The sequence below is a fragment of the Lytechinus variegatus genome, chromosome 17 (genome assembly GCF_018143015.1).
Source record: "Lytechinus variegatus isolate NC3 chromosome 17, Lvar_3.0, whole genome shotgun sequence".
NCBI classification, from domain to species: Eukaryota; Metazoa; Echinodermata; class Echinoidea; order Temnopleuroida; family Toxopneustidae; genus Lytechinus; species Lytechinus variegatus.
This window is the reverse complement of record NC_054756.1, coordinates 27,381,154-27,408,899: the sequence shown is the minus strand read 5'-3', so window position 1 is coordinate 27,408,899 and position 27,746 is coordinate 27,381,154. Positions and strand designations below refer to the sequence as shown.

At 38.4% G+C, this 27,746-nt stretch overlaps 2 protein-coding genes across 2 annotated transcripts in view; one reads left to right on the top strand and one right to left on the bottom strand.

Annotated features, from left to right (window-relative positions):
• LOC121430671 (exportin-2-like) overlaps window positions 1–4,882 on the bottom strand; it is a 42,309-nt gene extending 37,427 nt beyond the window's left edge. Inside the window, exon 1 of the mRNA XM_041628010.1 lies at window positions 4,578–4,882. The gene's annotated coding sequence lies outside the window, so the exon portion shown is untranslated. The remainder of the gene's footprint in view (window positions 1–4,577) is intronic.
• Window positions 4,883–5,108: 226 nt separating this feature from the next.
• The window catches only part of LOC121430680 (nuclear pore complex protein Nup153-like), a 38,552-nt gene continuing 15,914 nt past the window's right edge, over window positions 5,109–27,746 (top strand). Inside the window, exons 1-10 of the mRNA XM_041628025.1 lie at window positions 5,109–5,345; window positions 11,673–12,162; window positions 15,692–15,805; window positions 17,253–17,422; window positions 18,518–18,631; window positions 20,455–20,637; window positions 22,123–22,302; window positions 23,844–23,896; window positions 26,320–26,449; window positions 27,035–27,412. Coding sequence (XP_041483959.1) covers window positions 5,265–5,345; window positions 11,673–12,162; window positions 15,692–15,805; window positions 17,253–17,422; window positions 18,518–18,631; window positions 20,455–20,637; window positions 22,123–22,302; window positions 23,844–23,896; window positions 26,320–26,449; window positions 27,035–27,412 — 1,893 coding nt within the window. The 5' untranslated portion in view covers window positions 5,109–5,264. The remainder of the gene's footprint in view (window positions 5,346–11,672; window positions 12,163–15,691; window positions 15,806–17,252; window positions 17,423–18,517; window positions 18,632–20,454; window positions 20,638–22,122; window positions 22,303–23,843; window positions 23,897–26,319; window positions 26,450–27,034; window positions 27,413–27,746) is intronic.

The window sequence follows — 27,746 nt, the reverse complement described above, 5'->3', positions numbered from 1 at the left end:
TTTAAAGAATCAAATTTACTTTCAAGAGCCAAATATGATGAATAGCTGTAATGGAACCAGGGGCCCGTTTCTCAACACCGTCATAAGTTTAACTTCTTGACTAAATCGGAGATAGTGAGCTACTTGTCCGCTAACCGTTTCACGAAGCCCTCTTTACCAAGACCGGGTACAACAACCTCACTAAATATTTATGACACCTCCGAGCCTGTCATAACTTCTTTCTTAATGACGTAGTGGCATCACGTGGGTAGACTATGACATGCAAAAGTGCCTAGAAATTTTTTAATTATAATCTTACGTAATGAATCATAGAGGTTGAAATTAAATCACAAAACAAGTGGGTTAATGCATTCAATGATAATTGTAATACAAAGAAACTATAAAAACTGTTGGTAATACGCCACAAAACCATTCATTTTGAAATAGTAAAATAATTTAATCGAAAAAGATTCTACCACGTCAGGCAACCAAAACTGAACTCGTATTTGTTGATTTCAGATCCCTATTACGTATTAACAGTTGGATAAATTCTATAGATCTCTAATTTATGCATATAATTTGTCAAATATCGTATGTTTCGGTATCAATGATTAAAAATGTTTCGTTAAACTATATTTTGATGACGTTTGGGATCGTAAAAGACCATATAATTATCATCATTTTACAAAGAAAACCGTTATGGTTTACTTTCGTAAACTATTAAAATTGGATATCCCGGGGGTACCCATCTCAACGTCCACAAGTGATTTTTTAGTCATGAAATGATTTATTCATAATTTAATTTTCTCTGCAATTGAATGCTCCAGTCTTCATGGTCTAAGCATGTATGATGCATAATTCTCCTGTGCTATTATTTTGAAAAGATTTATTTCCCAATTTATCACAAAATGTGCAATTTTGTCATAATTTTTCTTTTTGAAAATTATGCTATTTTGTGACTATTAAAGTAAGGCTACGTCTCGTCTGCTCTTTTTTACCAATAGTACTGTATGGGCACTAGTATTCAACCCAGCATAATTCAAAGATTTTGACATATTCCCAATTTCCCATAAATATTTAGAAATAGGGAATTTATCTTAATTTCATACCTTTGCTATTTCCAGGGTAATTTGTTGTCGGTATTTTCTTTATCAATCTGTCGACTGTATGCGCAAAGGCAAGGGATCGAATTATGCGGAGATGGCCTTTGGCAGTGAATGGCACTAATAATAGTATTCAACCTAGTGAGGGTAGATAGCAAATCTCAAAAGGGTTTAGGCCTAGATTGCTAAATCAGATCTAGATCTATGTAAGTTACTAAGTACGACAATACACCAGACAGTGGACTGTACTGTTTCCAGAAGAAGTCTCTGGCTTTAATTCCCCCTTTGGTCTCATCTCAAATGGTCTAGTCCATAATCGGATGGGACAAGGGCAGATTGAGAGACAGGGCTATTAGGGACAGTGATTTTCCGCGATCGCGGAAAACGGACGGAATTCACGGAAAAGGCCTTTTGAAACGGAAAGTGGCATTTCAAACGGAAAATCACGGAAAACGTATTTTCCCTCAAAATACACAGAATAGCAACAGAAATTACTCCAAAATAACAACAAAATGAGAATATTAAATGGCCACAAAACCCCAGAAAACACGATCTCACTTCGCTACAATCATGACAATTCACACATCGTGAATTCACTCGACATCAGCACACTCGATAATACCCCGCGATCGTACCCGGCCGGCCGGGTTGAGCTTCACATCGCTTCAGATCGCTCAACTGCACGGTCGTGTGTTGCTGCCCTCTACGTTTGAAGATGTAACAGCACGATATCGTGGTCTTAAAATCCAAGATGGCGGATTGGCGAAAGTCGTTGACTGATGATAACGATGTCCAAAAAACCCCAAAATTATCGATGAAATTTAATTTCACCGTAAAATAAGGCTAATAATGTGAAAGGTGAGGATGTATGCATGCTAAATCAGTTTGAAAAATCATTAAATACACCAGCATAGATCCGATTAGAACGGATTCTATTGTGTTGTTGGTACAGTAGCAGATACAAATTTTGGCCAGTGCGAGTGTATGCGCTTTGATTTTGCTATTCAATGTGTAAACGGAATTGTCACTTTTCCGTGTGTACAACGTCTATGGGGAAACGGAATTTCCGTTTTCTGACGTGCTGAAACGGAATTTGAGATTTTCTGAAACGGAAAAGGCCATTTTTTGAAACGGAAAATCACTGTCCCTAGGCTATCTTTCATCGCTAGGTTGAATACTATTGCCAATGGATTGAATACTAGTCAGTAGAGGCGCACGGCCAATATTGGAGACTGTCTCCCATGAGAGAGATTATCTCAAATATCAGAGACTTTTATAAAGAATTTGGGTATCCAATTTCAGAGACAGTCTCCACTCCAGTTTGGGAGACCAATTTTCTTTGTTTACATTTGCTTTAAAAGGATTATTGTACGTTGGCGGCAGATAAAAATGTGATAAGCAGATTCCTCATGAAATATTACCCCTTTTCACCGTCTACTTTAAAAATTCACCGTCTACTTTTGTTTTTATAAGGATTTTTGTTGTCATCCACACACAAAACAAATGGGCTTCTGACCTCAGTGGGACAAAAGTTTGGGTGGAAAAAATCATGCTTTTGTTGGTGTTGTTTCTTTTGTTCTTTTGCAAAGCAAGTCTCTAATATGGGAGATTGTCTCCCTTATTGGAGAGTCTCCCATATTGGCTGTGCGCCTCTACTGCTAGTGCCAAAAACCATCGCCATATTATTCGATCCCCGTGCACACAGTCAACTGGTTGAAGAAAAAAATAACTGAAAAAGAATAATCAGCATTTGCTCAATTGGAAATAACACGTGTCTGAAACTCAGGTAAATTCTATATCTATATGCAATATATATTTGAGGAAACTCTCCAAACGGGTTGAATACTATTACAACTGTGCCCTTACGGTATCGATATCAAGGTATTCTAGTTAGGAAGCCTTTCGAGAAACAGGTTTAGTAAGATTGGAACTAACTCTGTGATAGGTCTAAATAAAGATATGACTACGCCTACGCACGGTAACTTGTCGATTGTCCATGTGTTGAGAAACGGGCCCCTGAATACCTGAGTGACAGTGTCAAAAAATCAGGCATTTGTCCCAAAGAAAAAGAGAAAATAATAAGCCAAACATTGCCAACCTTATTTCACCACACAGGGAGTAGTACTAACAGAGAACAAGGTTTTATCATAACCTTGTTCTTTAGAATGAGTGGGTTAGCACAGTATGATGGGGGGACCTAAAGCTACGCACTTTGTTAGCACAGTATGATGGGGGGACCTAAAGCTACGCACTTTGTTAGCACAGTATGATGGGGGGACCTAAAGCTACGCACTTTGTTTTCAAACAATAAAAACTGTCCCAATTTTAATATTTCAACAAATTATATTTCACTAATTTGTGGCAAACATTCTAAAGATCATTAGCCAAGTAGAAAATATCACAAAACTCACTAATACGAAAATCCCGTCGTGTTTTTCGAACACCTCTTGATTTCGCCGCCCGATGTAGAAGGGGTCCTAAAGCTACGCACTCGATTTATCATGTAAAAAAATAGTATTTCCTGTGCCTCAATTTCTAAAATATATTCAAATTATTATAGGATAAAATAAAATTAAAGCGAATATAACTCCAAACTTCCTAACAGTTGTTGGTGTTCTCTGCATTTTGGAGATTTTTTAGCTGCAGCCTCTGTAGAAAAAAATAGGAATTGTTCATCACTCTGCAGTCAGTTCCACACCAGAGTGCGCATTTGCCATTGAAAACTGCATGCGCGATGAGTGGTGTGTAGCTTTAGGACCCGCGCAGCTTTAGGATCCCCTACCATACGTACAGAGCCAGAGATAGCAGCAGAGACTCACAGTCACACTCACTATACTAGTCACTGACTCAGCAAATGCTCATTCACTACTCAGCCTAAGTCAGATTGAATGATTCAGACAGAATTCAGTCACTCACTCACTGTCTCACACTCAAGTCACTCACAAAAAAACACTCCGAGTCCGACTGCCGCCCTACCATCCTGACCATCAGTAGAGGCGCGCGGCCAATAATAATATTGGAGACTGTCTCCAATGTGGGAGATTATCTCCTATATCAGACTTTCAGAGACTTGTGAAGAATTTGGGTATCCAATTTCAGAGACAGTCTCCAGTTTTGGAGACCAATTTCCTTTGTTTGAATTTGCGGCAAAAGGATTACCTTGGCGGCAAATAAAAATGTGATAAGCAGATTCCTCATGAAAAATTACCCCTTTTCACCGTCTACTTTATAAATTCACCGTCTACTTTTGTTATGATAAGGATTTTTGTTGTCAATCACACACAGAACAAATGGGCTTCTGACCTCAGTGAGACAAAATTTTGGGTGGAAAAAATCATGCTTTTGTTGGTGTTGTTTCTTTTGTCCTTTTGCAAAGCAAGTCTCCAATGTGGGAGATTGTCTCCCCTATTGGAGAGAGTCTCCCATATTGGCCGTGCGCCTCTACTGACCATGCCTACTGTACTTCTAGTCTAGAGACTCCTCAGTCCAACTCACTCAAGACTGGATCTCTCGTCAGGAAGAGGAAGACCTAATCTAGATTCAACAAGAGCTCGGACGTTAATCTGTCTTGCAGCGGCAGCTACAGCACTAGGCCAGGAGGTCGGTCAGCTTCTGCAGCGCTATCGGCAGCAGTATACGGGCTGCGCTGGGGTCTCTCTCCGAGCTCCGGTACGGTAAATGTACCGTTTGCAGATCGTGCAGATCCGATACGTTCATTCATTCACGATCACCAACGTCTCGCCTACGTAACATGTATGAGCACTGCTTGCACTGCACGCGCGCGCGCTAACATTTCAAAATGGCGAAATAAAAAAGTACCCTCTAAAATAATTTGTTTATAAATGAGTTTTAAATTAAATTTTCGAAAAATTAGAATTCATTAAAAAGTAATTAAATAATAATTTCTAGTCTTTCAATGCATTTAGATTAATTTTGATTAGATTTGACTCCTAAAAATCGACGTTTACCGAGTGACAAAAGACATGTAATATAAAAGGGGAAAAGTGCAGAATATCACGTGACATTTGACCAATCAACTTCTTTGAAAAAGGCCGCCATCTTGACTCATCTACTGTGAAATTCAATGGAAACACTACGGGCTATTTCTTAATTTCAAAGATTATCAACTTATTCTAACCCTTGTGAAGGTTGCTGTGGCGGTCAGTTCATATTCAACTAGCCATGGCAACCCCGTCTGGTGGTAAATTTCGCCCGAAACGATCTCATTACTCGCGTAAACCGTACGAACGTCCAAAACCGAAGGTGAGTATGAATGATCACACACGCGCAGTCGTGCCATTGCCTGCCTGTATTGAAAATACATGTCGATCCGACGTGCATGACGTAGAAACCAATGCAATGTGTCCCATGCGATGTGTGCCGCTGCGTGTGTGTATGTGAATGGATGGACAGGTTGATTTTCAATTTAAGTTTAAGAAAATGAGGGGTGTTGATAAATAAGCTTAGTTTGGTCCTGTTTTTATTTGATCTAAGCCTTAAGGTCATGAAGGTGAATCTGTCTGAGCATGCTGAGAGAGAATGATTGAGAATTTTTTTCAAATTGTCAAAAACAAAACTAAAAAAAAGTTTAGACAGCTGGCAGCCGTCTGTTTCGAGGAGTTTTTTAACATTTTTTTTTTAAATTTCTCCTCGTACACAGACGGCTCGCTATCGTGCAGCCACCATTAGGGGACTTGCAATGCAAAATCCCCCGTCGTGGCTCTTCAATTTTTGTCTTAAATGAATACAAATTTTGAAAATTAAACTAAAGGGACCAAAATGCAAATTAATATTCCCTCTTGGCATTAAGTGCCAAAAAACAGAGAAAAATCAAGTTAAAAGGAACAAAAACAGTGACTTACCTTGGCTGTCGCGCAAATTCACTTCCCCGTTTTATCCGATCTTAAGTTAAGTACATAAACATATGGCCATTGAGTCCCCTTTACAGATCGCGCTAGCACTTCGGTCTCTGTATTTGGTGAGTGAAGCCAACGGAGTTCAGCTGAACAACCAACGTAACAGAGACCGAAGCTTTTGGTCTAATTTGTGTACTGTTATGCATTTGAATTTTGATGTTGACGTTTGCCGAGATTCAACAGCCAAGTTACGTTAGGCCTATGGCAGTGCAGTGTGTCCTTTTGCCAAGACACCTTTAAGGCTTTCTTTCAGTGCTCTAAAAATGACAATTTGTAACTGCGTCTGTGCGCGGCCAGGGGTTGGTGTGCGGCCGTTCAAGCAGACTCGGCAATATTCCACTGAAATCACGAACACACTCTAGAGACATGTACACTACACATTCACTTACTCCTACACCACAAAATCATCCTGCTACATCATCATATGGGCAAAATCTTACATGTAAATAAAAAGTGAAATTTTCTTACCTAAATCACCATATCTCGCGTCAAAAATATCACCATCTGCCATACTGCCATTTCATGGTCTTTATTCTTCAAAGGAATAATTTATGTTCTTTGAGATAAAGTTGAAGAATGAAGTAACCATTTTTCAAAATACAAAAATTAGTAATATACATATGTACCTTCTGATCTTTCGATGATAATTCAGTGAAATACTTGAAGAAGATATTGGCCAAATCTAAACGTTACAAACTCTGAACAGCCAATTTTTGTCTTGCCTGAATATGGTTCATTAGAGAACAACTAAACCACTTTTCCTGTTGGTCTATTTTTATAGTCTTTTAGTCTGTTAAGAAAGCCTAAGTTTTTATTCAACTTGCTCTCATTTCTTTATTTTTGCATCAATGATGTCAATACTTGGTACATATGATTCTTGGCTAATACCTCATGTGTGTCCATGATGACAACAGAGTCAGAGGTCATCTAGGGGTCAAAAGGTCAACTTGCTCCCATTTCTTTATTTCTAAAATTATGTTCACACTTGGTACAAATGATCCTTGGGTAATACTACATTTGTGTTGATGAGGATGATGAGGTCAAAGGTCTTGTATATTTGCAAGGGTATGCACCAGATTGAACCACTTAAAATTGAAGAGTCCCTACCATGGGAGGGGGACACCCTCCCCCTCTCAGATGCTATGCTCCCTCGTACAGGTGCAATCTTTTTTTGATTTTCTCTGTTGGGAGGCCTGAGTATGTCTGCTTTTAAGGCTTTTTTACGATTTTGCGGTACCAAACACTTATTTATGAATGAATAAATTTTTTGAAAAGCTTTGGTTATCATAGTCCTATTGCTCGAAGAAGACAGAGAATTTATAAAATCTTTTTCAAAATCAAGATTTCATGCCAAAATTAGGACAGTGCTTGTTATAATGTCAGAGAGCTGAGAAGTTGCAACTCAAGAAGAGGTTCTGCTGCAGAGTGATAGCAAAGCTCACAGCTTCTCGATGTCATAGTGGTGGCCAGAATTATTGTAGACTTTTGCTGAATTTGTATGTGCTATCAAAGTAAAATACAGGAAAAACAAATAGGGGTGCAATTTGAGTCAAGGTAAGTTGGTACAACTGCAATAATGGGAAATCAAAGGTCTTTGGTTGCCTGGATTGTCACACCAATAGTTTGAATTTTTCAATAGTGGTCGCCTCAGGTATATTTCTCATGGCCCTGTGCAACCGGGCCATCATCTCTTTCAAGCCTTGTCATGGGCCCTATTGTGGATTAAGCAAAATAACCCAAAATCCTTTGAATTCTCACCGTAAACTCAAATGAAATTAAGGGGTTTGTCATCTAATGCCCCAGCTATCTTTAATAAAGAAAATATGGATAAAATACAGAAAATTTGAATTTTTCTTATCACAAATTGTTACAACCTTCAGACAAGTGTGGGTATTAAAATTCTTGAATGTAATGATATGACCTTGATATTGATAGCACATGTTCATTCAGCATGCGATCAAGCAACATCTTGAAATTTTTCACTGTTCATCTTTGCTGATTGCCTGCAGTGACTGAGTATATAAAGGTCTATGATCATGCTTAATTTTTCGTACTTGGGTCCGCCATGGACCTATTAGAGATGGAAACTTGTTGAATACTTCATGAATTCACTAATATGTGACCATAATTGTGCTCTGAAAAACATTTTCTTCATATTTTTCTGGTGTTCCGCCGTCAATTAAGCCATGAGGTGAAAGCAGTTTGTGATTAGACATTGATAATGCACAAACTGTATGCACAGAAGTTGATAAATCGCCTCAATCCTGGAAAATCAAGTTCTGGTTTACCTTTGGCAATCTTACAGTAGATCCATGTGTTTTATGAGGGAAAATACATGTATATTTTAAGATGGAGGTAATATTGTGATTGATTGCCTATTATGTATTCATAATCCCATTTTTCAAATTTTCCTCTTAATATTCCAGAGATACATGGCTCATATCCTGTAGAGAGCAGGGCTCGAATTAATCCAAGGCCTCTATCCAAGGCCATGGCCTTAGATGCCCTCAGAAATGGCCTTGATGCCCTTTCAAATATTTGTAGACTTGACGCCAAAATAACTGCCCTTTTTTGCTGTGGCCTTGGTGCCCTGCGGTAATCCATGTGCCCCATTGAAAAGTGCATTTATTATTGATGCCCTTTTTTTGGTGGCCTTGGATGTCCCATAAAGTGAAAACTGCCTGCCCTTTCCCTTACGTGCCCTTTCAAAAAATGGCCTTGCCCCTTTGAATTCTTAATTCGAGCCCTGAGAGAGTGTTTAACTCTTAATATTATTGAGGTCATTATGTGCATTCGGAAGTGTGCAGATCAAATGATAACATATTTTATGTCACAAAATTGTCTTATTGCTGCTTCAAATCTACATGTATGGCATGTTGGTTGAAAAGCATTTTCTAACACAGGGCATCATCCAACAAAACTGTAACCAGGGGCCGATTGCACGAAAGGGTCTTTGCAAGGACCGTCTTTCGTGTCGCCCATCTTTTACGATGCGCCATGTGAAACGCATTTTAAATAAATCATCTGCAAACATATTTCATTCGTCCGTTAAAATAAACGAAATATTTGTTTATAAAATGATGTGATATATCATGAAATTGTATAAAATTTGATTAAAAAGCAAGCTAACGAATCTTATTCTTTATCATAAATTTCAGAAACACACCCGCTTATAGCGTATCATAAAAGATGGGCGACACGAAAGACGGTCCTTGGAAAGACCCTTTCGTGCAATCGGCCCCAGGAAAGCTGTGCCTTTCCAAATCAGATACGCCTTGGTAGTCGCTATTGTCCAAACGCCTGTATGTTCTCATTATGCAGATATGCACGATTGCTAGGCGGCGGATCTCGTTCGATCAAAGAAACAATAATGTTGAATGTCCATCTCTAATAGGTCCATGGTTCCACACATCAAATTAAAGGGATGGTCCGGGCTGAAAATTTTTATATCCTAATACATGGAGTAGAATTACTGAGCAAAATGCCGAAAATTTCATCAAAATCAGATAACAAATAATAAAGTTATTGAACTTTAAAGTTTAGCAATATTTTGTGAAAAGAGTCGTTTTGAATGTTCATTAGGTGGGCTGATGATGTCACATCTCCACTTGTTCTTTTGTAGTTTATTATATGAAATTAAGCTTATTCATATTTTTTATACTTCTGTGAATAATATGCAGACCTTCATTTTTGAGGAGCGCGATCGCGCCGGCGCTCCTACCGCGCTCCTTAAAAAAGAATAAGGAGAGCAAAAAATCGTGCTCCTCAAAAAAATAAATGAAAAAAATTTGCTAAAATTTCACATTTCATATCTTGAAATTAGGCCCGTTTCGGGTACACGTGTACACACACGGTCAAGTCAGTGCACGTGTACTAAATTCCATCACCGTGTACACGGTAGCGTCTGCATAAAGCTTGCATGGGGCTACAAAGTCAGTGAACAAGCTCACAGCCTCACATTAAATCTTAGTTCTCAGACACTGCACATGTTTTAAATACTAATATGTCAATATATTTCAATTAATCCAGAGTGAGTTCACTTCCAAAATCGCCAATTTAATATACATTCTTTCTGGAGACCCACGTTTTTGTACCACGAAATGGGTCTGCTCCGGTCTCGAAAGCTCAAAAGCGTTGCTCAATCACACTCAGAGTCAATTTGAGAATCACCAATCGCGATAGCGATCATCGCTTCAACTTACGTGTTATACGCTCGCACACATGTGCTACAAGCCTACAAACAAACGCTCTTCAAATTGGCAACATAATAATGAAAATCAATCGATAACTTCAGTTACACTTATTCTGCAGCGATCTGTGCATGCATGTACGGTACAGTATACAAAATGCGCATCCAACGAGCGTCGGCGCTAGCTAGGGCCCTGCACTGATTTTCTTTTGCATTCTTTATTAATTTAATGCGCTGCTAAGCCGAGTAAACTTTTAATTTGCACCAATTTTTTGTGGATTGTAACTTCAAACTTATCAGGTAAGCTTTAAAACCGTGACTTAGGCTATATAGACCCCTTTTTTATGACATGTTGATGCGGGTCCGTGTCGACATGAAAACAGAACTCGCTCTCACAGTGTTTACAACGTGTACACGACCGAAAAACACGCCGTGTACACGTGCATCAAAAATGGACTTTCAAAACGGGCCTACTTGAAATCCATGAAATAGCCTTCTTTTTTCCATAATTCCTTTGATTTAGTTGAAATCTATCAGAAAAATGAAGAATATTCATCTCTTTCTTGACTCTGATTTTAATTTAATCTCGGTTAATATTGCAATCCCATGTAGTCCCATGTATGTATGTAGATTTTCATGGCAACACCATGGAAGTTTATATGTGGGACTACAATATTTACCGAGGTAAGTTCAAATCAGAGTCGGGAAAGTGGTGAATATTCTTCATTTTTCTGATAGTTTTCAACTAAATCAAAGTAATTTCAAGGAATTATGGAAAAAAGAAGGCCATTTCATGGATTTAAAGATGTAAAATGTGAAATTTTAGGTTTTTTTTTTTTTTTAGCAGGAGCGCGTACGACATCTTGTAAACGTATTGACGTGACCCAGGCCTAGTTTCACCACAGATTAATTAATAACTAACACAGCTATTGCATATATACAATGTTAAGAAAAATCTACAATTTATCATACATGTATTGTAATGAATTGATTTGAGCTCCTCACGGAGAGCGATTCTGAGGAACTCAATTGAGCTCCTCAAAAAAATAAGGAGAGCGATTTATTGAGCTCCACGAAATTATAAACGTGAAGGACTGAATATGGCTCCCTTATAATGAAATAAGTTGCAGCGATAAATATATAATGCACTAAATCAGTTTTCAAGCCGATTTTTCTAGTTCTTGGAGAGAAAATTTGAATAAACCTAATTTCATATAATAAAATTCAAAAGAACAAGTGGAGATGTGACATCAGCCCACCTAGTGAATATTCATGACGACTGTTTTCACAAAATACTGCTAAATTTAAAATTCAATAACTTTGTTATGGGTTTTCCAATTTTGATGAAATTTTCAGCATTTTGCTCAGTGAATTCTACTCTATTTATTAAGCTATAAATACTTACAGCCTGGACCATCCCTTTAATGACATCTTCAGTTTTAAATACAAGTGGTTTTTTTTCTCTCCCACCCCGCATCTCTGCAGTCTCTTTTAGCTCGCGTCTCGGATTCAGTCAAGGACTTCATCACACCATCCTGGCTGAATAATCTCTGGAACAATCCCAATGACGATGATGGGGAAGGCAGCTCGCGTTCCTCAACCCCAGAGCTGCCCGCCCAGCCAGACGGACCAGCATCGGGCACCCCGAACTTCATGCCTTCTGCGGTGGCAACAAGCACCCCAGACATCAATCTCAACCTTCGAACTGGTAAAGAGGCTCTAAGCGAACCCGGGCCACCTAGCATGGAGACCACACCCATAGTGCAATTTGAAGAGGATGTTGTAAAGGATGGCGGTAGAACTGTCAGGAATGAGGACGATGATGTGGTTATTATTGACGAGGAGCAACCCAGTACCAGCACGGGAATCAGACATACTCCCCTGCCGTTCAGGAACTATGCGAATCCTATAAGTACGTCAACACCAAACGACGACATGCAGTTGTTGGGCGGAAGGAAGCAAGCCGTTGACAAAGGTAAACCTCAGGAACATTGAAATCCCTTTCTTATACTTCTTGTACACTTGCACAAACAGGGTAATAATTTCCTACTTTCCAAACATTTTTACTATTTGTACCTAGTACACAGAAATTGAAATTGTGTGAAACGTGATTGACATGGCAATGAGAATTACTAAGGGTACGCGATACGCACAAGAATTTTCTATTTGGTTTTAAAAAAGTACATCAAATCAGCGCATAAGAAGTCTAGACCAATGAGAAGAAGAGCATCAAGGCCTGTTATCACTCATCAGAGCATACACTGTCTTGGCATTGTAAAAGCATCTCGTGGGAACTTTCTCATCCCAGGGAGTAGGTAAGGCACAGGCATCATGCAGCAGTGTTCACACTCTTTTGAGTCGCACACTTCATCTGCTACTCAGACAAAACTGAACATCCTTTATATAACTTGAATATTCCCCCAGAATTTGGTGGATTCAGAACACGCACCACCTATTGGTTGCTGCAGACAGGATAAAATTTGCAATGTCTTTTGGGCTAGTGCATGCATTCCATGCGAGATGCTGTTTACCAGGGTCCAGTATCAAACCTCACTGATGTTCCATCTTAAAGGGGAATCCAGCCTTGGCCTTAAACATTTGTGTTGGGAAGGAGAAAAATAAATTAAACAGAATGGTGAAAGTTTGAAAGAAATCGGCCAAGAAGTAAGAAAGTTATAGCTACTTTAAAATTAAAATCACTAATAATATGTAGATTCCAAATTGGCAACTGGGTAATTAAATTATGACAAGGGGCAAGGACAACTTTCCCATAGGCCATGTACTTTATTATCAGGGATTTGTGGTTTTCTCCTAAGTACCCATTCCCCGGGGCAGTAATCTAAATATAACCCAGGTAGTATATTGTTTTATGTCCTCATGAAAGAAAAATATAATTTGAAATAAAACTTCTGGGAAAAATGACATTTTAGCCATAATATGTATTGGAGTCCCTGGAAGAGTAGTCCTTGCCTTACATCACTATGACATCACATATGCGGCCAATTTGAAGTCTCCATGGGTAAAGTGATCACCAATATTTACAACTTTTAAAAATTCATAACTTTCTTGTTGTTTGTCCAATATTGTTCAAACCTTCACCTATCAACTTGTCTGATTTTTCTTTTTCTTATAAAAACAAGTTTTTATTTGGGTTGGATTCCCCTTTAATAGGCCCACTTCGATGATAACGCACTGATTCACCATTCAGTACATTCATATTGAAATGTATACAGTGTATGGTACCAAAAACAATTACTTTTGCTCTCAAAAGCATTTCAGTTTCTCTAAACAAATAAAAATCGTAGCCTTATTTATACTCTGTTATACTAAAAAATCTCTAAAGGTCTATGTTAAGACTAGCAATAATTATAATACACAGTCAACGAGAGATCACACAAAGTGTTTGTCAGTTCGCTCCCCCCATTGAATGAAGTTTGGTAGTTTTGAAGTGGGGATTTTCAACCGTACAGGAGAACGATATCTAACAATATTTGAAAGCCAATTATTTTATTAGCAAACAAATGATTTCTGCCACATATATGTAGAAGTCAAAGATCACTTGAATCCAAGGGGATTAGCGAAGTCCTTGGGAGTTCTAACTTAGGCACTAATCCCCATTTCCTGCCCATGGCTTTGTTGCGAGCACTTGAGACAGTACAGGAGCAAGTGAAACTTTCAAATTTCTGGTATATGATTGATTTGTGTTCCCTCATTTTAGTTTAAGCATTCTAACACCTACATTGTAAAGGGTTGGTCCAGGCTGAAAATATTTATGTCTTAAAGTGATCATTTCACTTTGGTCTGATTTTTAAAAAAAATCTCATTTTGGTTCTTGAAAATGGGCTAAACATTAGGCTTATAGTGTAAAAATACCATCCCAAAAGTTTCAATGTATTACACAGGATCAATTTTAAAACCTTGGAGATGTAAACCAAAGTTTTAAAATAATTGGGAGTTGGTTTCAATGACCATGTGTATAGAGCTAATCTGTGCAACACAACTCTAGATGAACACAGCATGACCTACATACAGTGTGTACGAGGTATACACTGAATGTACAGTGCAGCTAATAATAGCGTGTGTATAGGAGATACACACAGCAGAAGGCAATCAACATAGCCAATGGACTTTCTGAATTGGAGAAAACTGGTTATAAGGTGGAACCCATCTACGGTTCTCAAAATCAAGCTAATAAATTGCTACTTCAGATGTTGTTTGAAGGTTTGCATGGTGGCATGTACAATTGCTGATGTGGTTTACGGTACACCATGTGGAGTGTTATAGAAACAGTGGATAGAAGAAGAGAAGAAGTGGATAGGTGAGAAAGTGGGGATTTGAGATTAGAGTATTCTTTCTTGAAAATAGTCCTGAAAAGGACTGTAAACCAGAAGGAATGTTGAGTGAGAACAGCTTGAGTAGTAGAGCTGATGAGATGCTGGCTTGAGTCGGCGAGTAGAAATGATGAGTAGTAGAGAGACTCGACGTTTCGGACAGGTTGACTGTCCGTCTTCAGGAGACACTCCTGAAGACGGACAGTCAACCTCAAATCTCCACTTTCTCGCCTATCCACTTCTTCTCTTCTATCCACTGTTTCTATAACACTCCACATGGTGTACCGTAAACCACATCAGCAATAGAAATTGCTACTTGTACCTAAATTAGAGTTTTTCATCCTATATTGTGGTCTGTTTCAGGGTTTTTGAGGACAAATACAGGCACTCATACACATGTTTCCTCTCAGTTTGAGAATTTTTTAAATCAGCAGCTCACAATGTTAAACGATCCCTTTAATACATGTACATAGAGTAGAATTCACTTAGCAAAATGCCGAAAATTTCATCAAAATCAGATAACAAATATAATAATAAAGTTATTAAAGTTTAAAGTTTGGCAATATTTGTGAAAACAGTCGTCATGAATATTCATTAGGTGGGCTAATGATGTCACATCCTTTCTTTCCGTTTTCTTATGCTATTACATAAAATCATGAATTTTTCATTATTTCATACTTGTCTGAATAATATGTCTCACTTTAATGAAATGAGTTGCAGCAGTAAATATCTAATGCACTAAATCAGTTGTCAATCCAATTTTTCTTGTTCTGGGAGGAAAAGAAATTGAATAAACCTAATTTCATATAATGAAATACAAAAGATTAAGTGGGGATGTGACAGCCCACCTACATGGGCTGTCATAGGTGAATATTCACGACGACTCTTTTCACAAATATTGCTTAGCTTTAAATTCAATAACTTTGTTATTTTTTATCTGATTTTGATCAAATTTTCAGCATTTTGTTATGTGAATTTTACTCGATTTGAGATAGAAATATCTCCAGCCTGGACCATCCCTTTAATTTTTTTAACCTGTCTCAAAATCTTTTTTCTCTCTCTTTTTGTCATTCTATCTGTGTCTCTCTGTTCTTCCATCCCCCTGCCATTCTCTCTCATTTCCCTATCTTTTCCTTTCTTGTCCCTCATTCTCTTCCTCGATCCGTCGTCCAGACGATGCTTCTGATACGTCAGTGTCAACGAGTGGCTGCTCTTCCCTGGTACCCCACGTAGACAGGGTCGATCATAAGGAGAAGTTATCCAAGAAGAACCTGGATAGGTTATCAGGTGGGGAGCCGTATCCTCTGTCTCACTTTCACATTCAGCTTGAGTTGCACCTGCACCAGTCCTTCACGTTTATAATTTCGTGGAGCTCAATAAATTGTTCTCCTTATTTTTTTGAGGAGCTCAATTGAGCTCCTCAGAATCACTCTCTGTGAGGAGCTCAAATCAATTCATTACAATACATGTCTGATAAATTGTTGATTTTTCTTAACATTGTACATGTATATATGCAATAGCTGTGTTAGCTATTAATTAATCTGTGGTGAAACTAGGCCTGGATCGCATTTACAAGATGTCGTACGCGCTCCTGCTAAAAAAAATTACTTTGATTTAGTTGAAAACTATTTTTTTTTTTTTGAGGAGCGCGATTTTTTGCTCTCCTTATTTTTTTAAGGAGCGCGGTAGGAGCGCCGGCGCGATCGCGCTCCTCAAAAATGAAGGTCTGCTGAACCCATCCCAGTTTAGCTTCCAGTATGAGCTGCAAATGCAAAAGGGATTTTTTCGTCAAGGTTCCAATGATGGGAGGGGGGGGCTTTGCATGAAGAGTTTTGTCAGTGATTTTCACTACCTAGTTAGCTCATGGCCAATCAGATGCAAGCATTTCCACATCCATCACTGGAAGTCACTGGCAAAATAACCAAATTGTGAAACACCCCCCATTGCTGAAAGTTACAGGGTCAATATCGGGACCAAAAAAAAATCAAGGGATATTTATTTATGGAGACATATATAGAAGATAATAGATGGTAATATTTTCTCATTATAATGTATTCCAAAATTTGTAAATATTTGAAGTGAGGCGTGAAATATGTGATGGCCATAGAGATTATAACAGGACTCAAACACATCAATTATTGGATTTGTGCAGGCATGGAAATATTCCTAGCAAAATTGCTTTGTGTTTGATTTATATCAATTGTTGATATCAATTTGTCAATTTATTTTGTAGTGTATTGTTAATTAATTTAATTAATTTTGGCTAGGTTGCTGACCAATTTTCTTAGTCTTAGACATACTGTACATTCTTGATCCATATGTCTTTCCTCTGTGGACTTCTAAAAGCCGAGTATTACATTTGATACAAGCTATATTTGATACCTATACTTTTACAGAGCTATGATTATGGTAGCTTCAATATGATAAATGATAAATCCATAATTTATTGTTCGAAATAGACATGAAATGAAATACTCTGAAAATTTGCTTTGCCCAATTGATCGTGGGCCTGGCGGCCACTGTGCAGCGCCAGATCGACGAGGCTCTATCCCTTTAGTCGTTGAACGCCAAACAGGGTAGCAGCAACTCCCTCTTTTTACGTCTTTTGGTCTGACGCGGCCGGGGTTTGAACCCCCGACCTCCCGGTTGTGAGACGGATGCTCAACAAAAATATGCTATTTTTGTTGTTTTTGTTTTTGCTGACTTTAATTTTCCCCTCCCACCAATCTTGCAGAAATGGGGCATTCCAACTCTCTTGCCAAAAGCAGTCTTTGGACGGATCTGTCCAGTGCCGGCCCCTCTTCTGCTGGTGCTGCCGGCCTGTCATCGTCGAGGCCTCAGCCATCCATAGGCAGTGCCAAGAGACCGTCCTTCAATAGCTCATACTTCGGCTCTCCCAAACTGGTAAGTAATAGTTTTTAAAAAATAACAATAGTGATAATAAAACTAGAGACTTCCATAAATATGTCAAAAGGATTTCTACTGGGCTTTATAAAACTCCTGTTCTTGTTATTGTGATTTGCAAAGTTTAGATTTGAAGTGGTTTACAGATCAAGCTTTCATGACTAACAGGGATAAGCTATTGCACTTTTCAGACTAATATCTTAATTCATACTTGCACAATGTTGTTTTGCATCACTTTATTGTGCAAAAAGCAATAAAGGAACAGTGTAAGAATGACATAAACTGTTAATCATCAAGTTAATTTGTAATTAAAGTAATTATAGGCCAATAGATAAAAATCTTTAAGATAAAAACCAAACATCGAAAAAATTAAGACCATGAAGTGAGTGGAGCCATATTAGCATGAATGTACACTTTAAATTGAATGGACCTCAAATTAATCCAGACCGGGTGCAGCCATACCGGGGCCTGCCGAATTCCCGAACCAACTCGAATCCTAGCGACAGATTGCAATCCTTCGTCTCAGATGACGGAAAAAGTCGCCAGGACCCAAGTCATACCGAGAATCTGCCGGGCCCGAATACGACCACAGCCGATCCGGACTCGCCAGGGCATATTATCTAGGCAGAGGCCGCAGCTACTGTCCCTCTGCAATGCCAGACGCAAGCAACACGCCTGACACAGCGAGACCACGAATAGCTTCGCAATCTTGTCACATCGGACCACGCCCAGCACAACAGCAAAGACAAACTGCTGTCCCCCCCAGATTGCAGGATAGATCCAGCAAAAATTCATGCAATTTAGAGTGTACAACTTTACACTATATACTCTGCGAATCTGATTTTCCCATTGGACATTATTTTTTTAGTAGTATATTACAAAGGATGATGTCACTGCCAATTTAGAAAGGTTGTCTCTGAAAATTTTGTCAGGGGTTGGTTTGCCAAATTCATTTAAAAGCATTTTAAGTCGTTTTGTGTTATCCGGGGTAATGTAGCCTCTTGATCCCACCTCAAATGGATACTTGGGTGGTCATTTGATTGGATTCTGTTTTGAGATTGTTACCACAACTGGTGTTTTTGTCTTTAACTTCAGCTTGGGGAACCCAGGCCGAAGCACGCCTCTCCGTTCTATCCAGGGAGGACACAGTTTGGAGGATCTTCGGCGCAGCGTACTGCCCTCAAGAGGCACCGAGATTCTCCATATGAGGTAAGAATTTGGTCACATTTCAGTCCTCTTTACACCGAATCCAGTCCAGATAGGTGTTTCATAAAGCTGTTTGCAAGTTACGAGCAACTTTACGAACGACTGGTGATCCTTCCTTAATCACTAAATCAACATCCATGAAATTCAGTCTATATGTCATTTGCTGCAAAGGATCTTTAGTTGTTCCTCAAAGTCGGTTGTAATTTACAAACAGCTTTGTGAAACACCCACCTGGGACAAATTTTTCGTATTTGTGTATTCATCTGGTCTTTGATCGATCATAAGCCTATACCCGGCCACTTTGCATTGAAATTAATAGAATGAATGAAAAAGAATTTGTTACACTAACGTTAGTCATGCCACACCCAGTTGTGTACAATTCCCAGGGTAACCAAAGTCTTTAATGCATTCTTGTGAAACTAGAAATAGTAGAGAGCTGTGTGGTTGCAGTAGTCTGTTCATAATCATATTCATAATTGCACTGCTGGAAACATGCAATAAAAACATAAGCCAAGAAATTGGAAATGAGCATCTGTTGAATATCGATTTTGCTACAACTATGCAAGCCCCCCCCCCCCAAAAAAAAAAAAACTTTCAGTGTATCCAAGCTTCAAAGAGAGTGTATTGATGTTCTGATTAGGGATAATTGCTATAGGCAGGAAGATTCTATGACTGGAGTTCCAACAAGCAACAAATGAATTCAAGCAGCTGTTCATTTCTAAAGAAGCACAAAAGAAAGAATGGCAATAAGGACCTTTTGATGTCCGCCTTCAAAGCCGCCAGTTTCAGTGAAGAAATCCGAGGGGTGAAATTTTACGAATATCTATTTGTATCAATTTTCCATCTTTCATATTAATAACAAACTGAAATTTGAATGCATGACAAAACATCAATAGCCAAGCGCTATTACGACGAGATATTTGCCTAGATTATATCAATCAACCTTTACTTGGTGAAAAAAAGACTTTGACCTTTACTGAAACTAGATTTTACACTTTTCCGATTGTTCGAATGAAAATTTCAAATGTGGTCGGTGGAATATTGTTGTTCATTACTGTATATGCCAGATGAGTGCCTGCGCATGCCCAGACGAGCAAATTTGAGTCATATTTCAGGACATCTTTCATAGTTTAATTTCGCATGCCTCCAAATTATATACTACACATATAACCAGACCAAGATGCGGCGAAAAAGTAATTATCACAAAAGCATATTTCCCTTTATGTATAACTTATAGCTGCGGAGTCATGCGGGAATCATTTTTCTACACAATTGCAAGAGATGTTGAGCAAAGTGCATGCCTGACATACTTTCTGCTGGCGGCTTTTAACCTTGTTCAAAGAGATTTTATTTGCTGTTACTCCGTCTAATTTGAAACCTTGCTATAGGTTTGATCAGCAGATTTTTTCACTGGTGCATAATTTTTTTTCTGTGGGATATTGCTTGGGTTTTCACGGTTTTCACTGTATTTTTTATTGATCAAATATATCCGTCAGAAAAAATGGCATTTTTCAGGTAAAGTCTGGGAATTCCATGTTCTTCCAGAACCTTTTTTTTTTTATCTGTCTTATGAATAACTGCAAACTGGGAACATGTCTACAAGTCCTGGATATTACAGGGGTATGGGAGTTCAGATTTTTTTTGTTTGGATTTTCAGCTTAATTTCAGCCTATTTTTGGCTTTCCTCTGTACAAAAAAGTATGGGAGCTCTTTCTATTTCAGACTTTTTCAACACTCTTCAGCTTTTTTCAGATCTTTTTGTTTGTGACCTCTCACACCCCTGATATTAGTGAAATGCTACTCTGAATGTCAAATTTTATTATTAGGTGCACTTGCCAGTCAAGAGGAATATCCGGCCCAAGCCAGCCCAGTCGAGCCTGCAGGATGGCTTGGGAGCGACCAGCTCAACAGCTAAGAAGATCCTGGATACCTTAGAAAGGATGTCCACACCGCTCCTGGATGCCAAGAAGATCCCTCTCTCTCCAACCGCTTCACCTTACTCCTTTAGGGTTAGTATATGCACATTTTTTTTTCTTGATAAAAGATGACTCGTAGTATTGCTGAGAACAGAAAATCAAATATTCACAGAATTGAACAAAACTTACACAAAATGATAAAAAAAATATAAATAAATGAAAATTGCCCAAAGATTTTTCAAGTGTGAAACTTACAGAATAATGAGGAAATGAAGATGAGAAAAATCACTGAAAAATGACCATCGATTTATAGTGTGGTCCCACATGTTGTTTCATGTGTTAGGTAAACACGAACAAGGAAAAGCATGTGGTAATGAAATTAATATCAATACAAGTAAATTGTTTTAATACAAATTCTTGTTATAAATAATCATTTTGGCATATAATAAATGGTTCAGGATTGCTTTCACCATTTTCAAATTGAAATAAAATTTCTCCACCAGATATTGAAATTAGCTTGTAGCTGCATGATATGAAAATATTGTGACATTGAAACTGAGGCAAGGGTTAACCCTAAATCTCCCGGGGTATTTTGATTCTTGTCATTCCCGGGGGGGGGGGGCCATTATGGCCCCCCTTAAGATTTCGGCCGCCGATCGCGCGAGCGACGCAAAAATTTGCACGCTGGTAGTGTGCGATGTAATCTACAAGGCTGTATGGTAAAATTTTCCCAAAAAATGAGATTTTATGTTATATGAATTAATTATGCTAATTTATGCATAAATCATACTTTTTGCTCTAATTCACTAAATAAAGCTCCTAGAATGCTAATTTTTGGTAAAAAAATTTTCTTTGTAGCATTCTTAACAATCGTAATTCAAAAAAACTTTGGTTTGGAAATAAATTTCTTATGTATTTTATTGTTTTATGAATTTCTTATGTATTTCTTTGTTTTTTTACTTTTTTTTATTGTTTTTTCAATGGAAATTGTTCCAGACATAATTCTGATCATAAACAAGGCAAAATTAATTAAGTTTAATCAGTAAAAGTAGAAATAATGATACATTTATGAATTTTGGCTAAATACGCAATTTGCATTGGATTTGTACATGAAATCACGTTTATGAGCAATTTTGGGTCTGACATGCACTTGCATAGTGTTGCGTAATGTCGTAACCGCGTACCCGGGCGTCACAACTTTGGTCTCAAAATCTCAAAAGACTTGAATGTAAAAAGTAGTGAGCTGCGAGTTGAAAAAATTTCGCGCAGCAGATATATCGCGAAAATTGTTGAGGGGGGGCCATTATGCCCCCTCCCCCCCCCCCCCCCGGAGAATTAGGGTTAAACAATGATTCATCTGGACACTAATATCCTTTTTGTTGCCTGTGTATGCGGTAAATTATAAGATTGAAGTACCGAAAATGAAATTGGACATGTAAATCGTTAGTTTTTCAAAATGTGATATGTATACATTGACCAAGAAATAGCACCCCAATTTAATTCCATGTATCACATCAAGTGTTACAATGAGACACCCCAGCATCAAATTTGAATTATGGATGTCGTGTGTCTTTGCAGCCATCAAGCCGACTCTCCGGTCGGCCCGGAACCTCGCGGGTGAACACCCCACCCACAGCCGGTCTTCGTGTTGCTCATCAGGCAAGCATCAAAGCCAACAGGCAACCTCCCGTTTCCATGGCTACCACGGTGATTGATCTCGAGAAAGAGGAAAGGGTATCGGCTCCATCAAGTGATGAGGTAAAGAACTCGGAACTACCTTCCATGCAGTGAAGGCACTACGTGAGGGTGGTGTCGATTTCGCCATCATGACAGCCAAAATGGCCCCCAAATTCCCCAATATCTGCCACAAACAACAGTATTCAAGAGAAAGTCAATATTCTGCATAGGGTATAATATTATTTGCATTTACTGCATTACTGCTAATTGCACACTGCAAAAAGCATTAGTCCTCTCCCCCCCCCCCCCCCCCCAATTTAGTAATAGGCAAATTTGAAGGGAAAGAAATTCCCGTAAACAATAGCAATTATTTTCTACACTGCTTCGATTTATAGATGCCTTGATGTTACTCTTAATTGCCTTGTATTTACACCACATTGTAATGAAAGAAAATGGCATTAAAGCAAACGATGGTCTTTTGACGAAGTCAAGGGCAATCATCACCATAAGGCAGATCTAAATTGTAAATTGCCAATTCGTCCACTGCCAACTCGTCCACTCACCACGTGGCCTACATTCATTTAGTCTAATGCCATTCCGTCCATCAACATTTCATCTAACAACCATTTGGTCCGATCATCGCTTTGTCTGATCACTAGTTGGTCTAATACTGGTTTTATTCTCATTCATTTTTCCCAATTAACACCTCGTCTAATTAGACCAAATGGTACATGGACTAAATGGCCTTTGGACCAACTGGTTATTAGACGAAATGGTGAGAGGAGGAAATGGCAATTAGACCATGTGGATATTGCACGAACTGATGGTACACCCAGAGATGCCAACCCTCCCGATTTTATCGGGAGGCTCCCGAAAATTCATCCCAACTCCCGCCCTTACGATTACCATCCTTATCCTCCCGAAATTACAATTTTTTTTTTTGCATTGATCAAATTGGATTGGAAGTACATGTATCGTCTGCTAACTTTAGCATGTATTATTATTGTTGAACAGGTACTTTTCTTCTATTGTCCCCTCATTTTTTTAACATGTAAAAATGCATATTCGATATTTTTATGTTAAAAAGTGGGAACAATGTTTTTTTAAAAACGTGAAATGCTCCAAAATAAGGGTCAGATTGCACCAGAGAGCATCTAGAAACCCCGGCCATAAGGGTCGAGCGCTCTGCGTCGGTTGAAAATCCTCCCTAATTCTGATTTCCAAAAGTTGGCATCTCTGTTAACACCAAATGATAGTAGACGAATTTGCATTGGACCAAATGAAAATAAACCAATCTAGATCTGGGCCCCCATACCATAAAAGTTACTATTGTGGTAACTTTGCCATGCAATGGTAACAACCATGGTTACTCTGCTTAACAGCCAATCAAAATCAAGGATTCCATGGATTTAGATTACAATGTTACTGTAATAACTTTTATGCAACGGGCCCCTGGTTCGGTTACACAAACATGAAATCATGAAATTGAAGCTGAAGTAGGTGAGCCCTAAGAATATCACCAAAACAGATATAACATATAACATGAAGTATGATAATGTTGTAAATCATGGTACTGTATAAGTCATGAATTCACAGTTTTCTTCTGTTTTCTCTCTTATTAGGTCCTACCATTGAGTACAGGTGCTCCAACGATAAGCACAGCGCCATCATTCCGGTATGTTGGATTGGTTTAGTTCGATGTTATTACAGTATATAAGGTGACAAAGTAGATAGATCCTAATGATGATCGGTTGCGTCTGTACACACAAGACGGGTCATTTATTTGACCAAGCACCTAGATTTTCAAGTAGTCAAAGGCAAATTGACATGATGAAGGTAATCATGATGGGACATGATCTTTGAGATGAGGCTGGTTTGTCAAATAAAATGGATCCACATCACACGTCCATATCTTGCAATTATAAAATGCAGATTATGTGATTGGGAACTTGTAAAACCAACTCTTTTAGCTTTATTTGTGAGTTTTTTTTGTTTCTTTTTTAATAGCTTTAGTAGACAAACCATTCAATAGGCGGATAGAGCTACGGTTCTGTGGCATTTGCTCCGGCGACAAATGGAATGACCAACTGTAGACATTGGATTTGACAATATTCCCATCCTAAACCTAACCTTAACCCTAAAAAGACTGGGGGGGGGCTGATTCAGCCCCCCCCTTGACATTTTTCGTGATAAATCCGCTGCGCGAAATTTTTTGACCGCGTCGCTCGCTGACTTTTTACTTTCAAGTCTCGCGCAACTTTTGAGACCAAAATTGTGACCCCTGGGTACGCGGTTCCAAAATTACGCAACATTTCGTAAGTGCATGCAGACCCAAAATTACTAAAAACCGTGAATTTGTGTACAAATCCAATGCAAATAGTGTTCTTAGCCAAAATTCATAAATGTATCATTATTTTTCCTTTTACTGCTTAAAATCAATTAATTTTATCTTGTTTATGGTCAAAATAAAGTCCCCGACAATTTCCATTGAAAAAACAATAAAAAACAAAAAGTCGAAAAACAAAGAAATACATAAGAAATTTAGAAAACAATAGAATACATAAGAAAATAAATGTGATTTTGATTTTTTTTTAAATCAATTTGATCAGATGCCTATCTAGAGTATGTGAAACAAAAATTAGCATTTCAGGGGCATTATTTTATTAATTAGAGCAAACTTATGATTTTACGCATAAATTAGCATAATTAATGAGACATGAGATTTTTTGCAGAATTTGATGTTATAGTTTTGTAGATAATGCCATGGGTAACGCGTGTGCCAATTTTCGTCGCGATCGCGCGATCGACGGCCGAGATCATAAGGGGGGGCTGAATCAGCCCCCCCCCCCCAGTCTTTATAGGCGTCGAAATAGCCCAGTCTATTTAGGGTTAACCCTAAAAAGACTGGGGGGGCTCATTCAGCCCCCCCCCCCCCAGTCTTTATAGGCGTCGAAATAGCCCAGTCTATTTAGGGTTAAACCCTATTGCAACCCTGTCCCTATATCTTAGACTAAAGCAATTGTCGCCGGAGCAAAAGTTGTGTCACCAGAGCTTCAACATGCTGCTTTGGGTCGAAAAGAAAAGGACTCCAAAAGATCAAGCACGCACAATCTACCACTGTTTTCTAATGCATCGTGCATGGAGTACTTTATGAATTGATAAGGCTCCATTTACTGTCAATTAAGTACTTGGAGTGCTTTTCCTTTGCCCAGGGCACAGCGAGCTCCTTCCAGCTTATTGTTAGTTCCCACTTTCACGATTCGCACCACAATTGCAACTGTGCTCTTAATCGTGGCATAATCGTAGTGATCGTATCAGGTCACATCAGATCAGTCGTGGCAGTCGTACTGATCGTATAAAAATTTTGAATGGTCTCAAATTTTTCGCGATCAGTTGGGAAAGGTCAATCTTTGCATTCGCAGCGGATCACACAACAGTATGAATGAGGCATTAAAGGAGAATGAAATCTTTGGACCAAGATAGCTTGTGTGAAAACAGAAAAAAAAATCAAAGAAACAGATCAACGAAAGTTTGAGAAAAATCGGACAATGAGAAAGTTATGAGCTTTTGAATATTGCAATCACTAATGCTATGGAGATCCTCACATTGGCAATGCGACAAAGATGTGTGATGTCACTCTTGAACAACTCTCCCCATTACTTTAGTATATATTTCACTTAAATTGCCTCTTTTATTACATCTATCAGTAGAACATGTATTCTTTCTATAGGAGGGTATGTAATACAGATTTTTAAAGAATACATCATGGATAAAGAGTTTGTATCACCATACGAAAAAGCAAAAAGACACATTTTCAGGGTATTTCATAGTCCATCAAAGGGAAAGTTGTTCATGTGTGACATCACACATCCTTGTCGCGTTGCCAATGGGAGGATCTCCCTAGCATTAGAGATTGCAATATTCAAATGCTCATAACTTTCTCATTATTTGTCCGATTTTTCTCAAACTTTCTTTGTTCTTATTCTTTGATTTTTCTGTTTCGACACAAGCCTACTTGTTCCAAAGGTTTCATTCCCCTTTAAGGATATTGATGATGCAAACCCATATCACTGGCAATTTTTCTTCTTGTGTTTGTAGATTTGGAGCACCCATCACTTCTTCAACTCCAGCTGAACTCCCTTCAGCCAGGGAGAAGTCTGGGGGCAAAATGAAATCGAAGAGCAGGGGTGCAGGGCATTATTCAGCACAGAAAGCTGAGCAAGAAGTGGTAAGCAAATACTCGCATATTGTTTCGATTTCACATGTCTTTCATTCGACTGAATTGAAAGTTGATTGCTGTGCTGCGTCTTGCAAAAGAAATGAATTTACTTGTTATGGTCTAATGGTCTAGTAGACAGGTTCAAACAATGTTTTGTTTATTCATTTTTTTTTGTATACATATGGCATATCATAATTTCTTACTGAAGTTCTGCTCAACCTTCTCAGATGGTCTGTCAAATCTTTAGTAAAATGCGTCTTCTCATAGATTTTCAAATATCTTACATTACCACTTTTACCTGAGAATACCGTAATATTTAGAAGTTATATTGTAATTTCTGTAAATTTCTTGATTGTTTTGTTATATTTCATATATGTTAATTTTATTGTTTTTTTAAATTGTAAAACATCTGTCAATTCAGCTTTTAAGCTGCGATCACATGTTTTTAATAAATCTTGAAATCTTACCAAAAGAATTATAAGGACTCTCTTAGAAAGAACTGAAAGGCTATTCCTGAAGTAGTTACCAAAGAATTCAAGAAGCGTTCTCTGGCAATCGATTACAAATTCAATAATCCTACATTTTATTTTTCAGTGTGAGATTCCAGATTTACCCGCGATACCACTACCCCTAACCAAGGGACTCCCATCATTCAGCTTTGGTTCAAACTTATACTCCTCAACCTCATCGTCGACCTCCAAACCCTCGACGACGTCATCTACATCCATCTCTGCTGCCTCTACAAAGGACAGTAATCTTGTTAGTAATAGTAAAAATGTTTCAAGTAAAAGCAGCATTTCCACAACCCCCGCCCAATCATCAACAGTGCCATCGTTCAAATTTGCTGCTCCAACGTCGACATCGGCAGCGACGTCGATCTCGGAGGGTCCCCAGTTCACCTTCGCATCTCCCATCATTAAGCAAACCGGCAGCAGTTCCACTTCGTCCTCAACGAATAGTTCTTCCACCGCGGTAAGTTCTCAAATTTAGAATAGTCCCGCTGGCTTGATTTTCATGTGGGCAAGTGCAAACTTATCAAATCACTTAGATATTTCATGACAATCTCTCAATTTATACATCATGGAAATATATTTCTTAGTCTATTTTGAATTTGATATTCCATTATTCTATTAGTGGGATATGTTTCAATGTTTTTTAACACTTAGTTCAAGTTTGAAGCGATAGTTTGTGTATCGCATTGCCAACAGAACCCATGGCCACAGATGCCCGATTGTTCTCTTCCCTTTTGTGCTGTAAATAAAAAAAAAGAGGGGCCTTGGTCGGATTTGAACCTGTGACCCTCTGA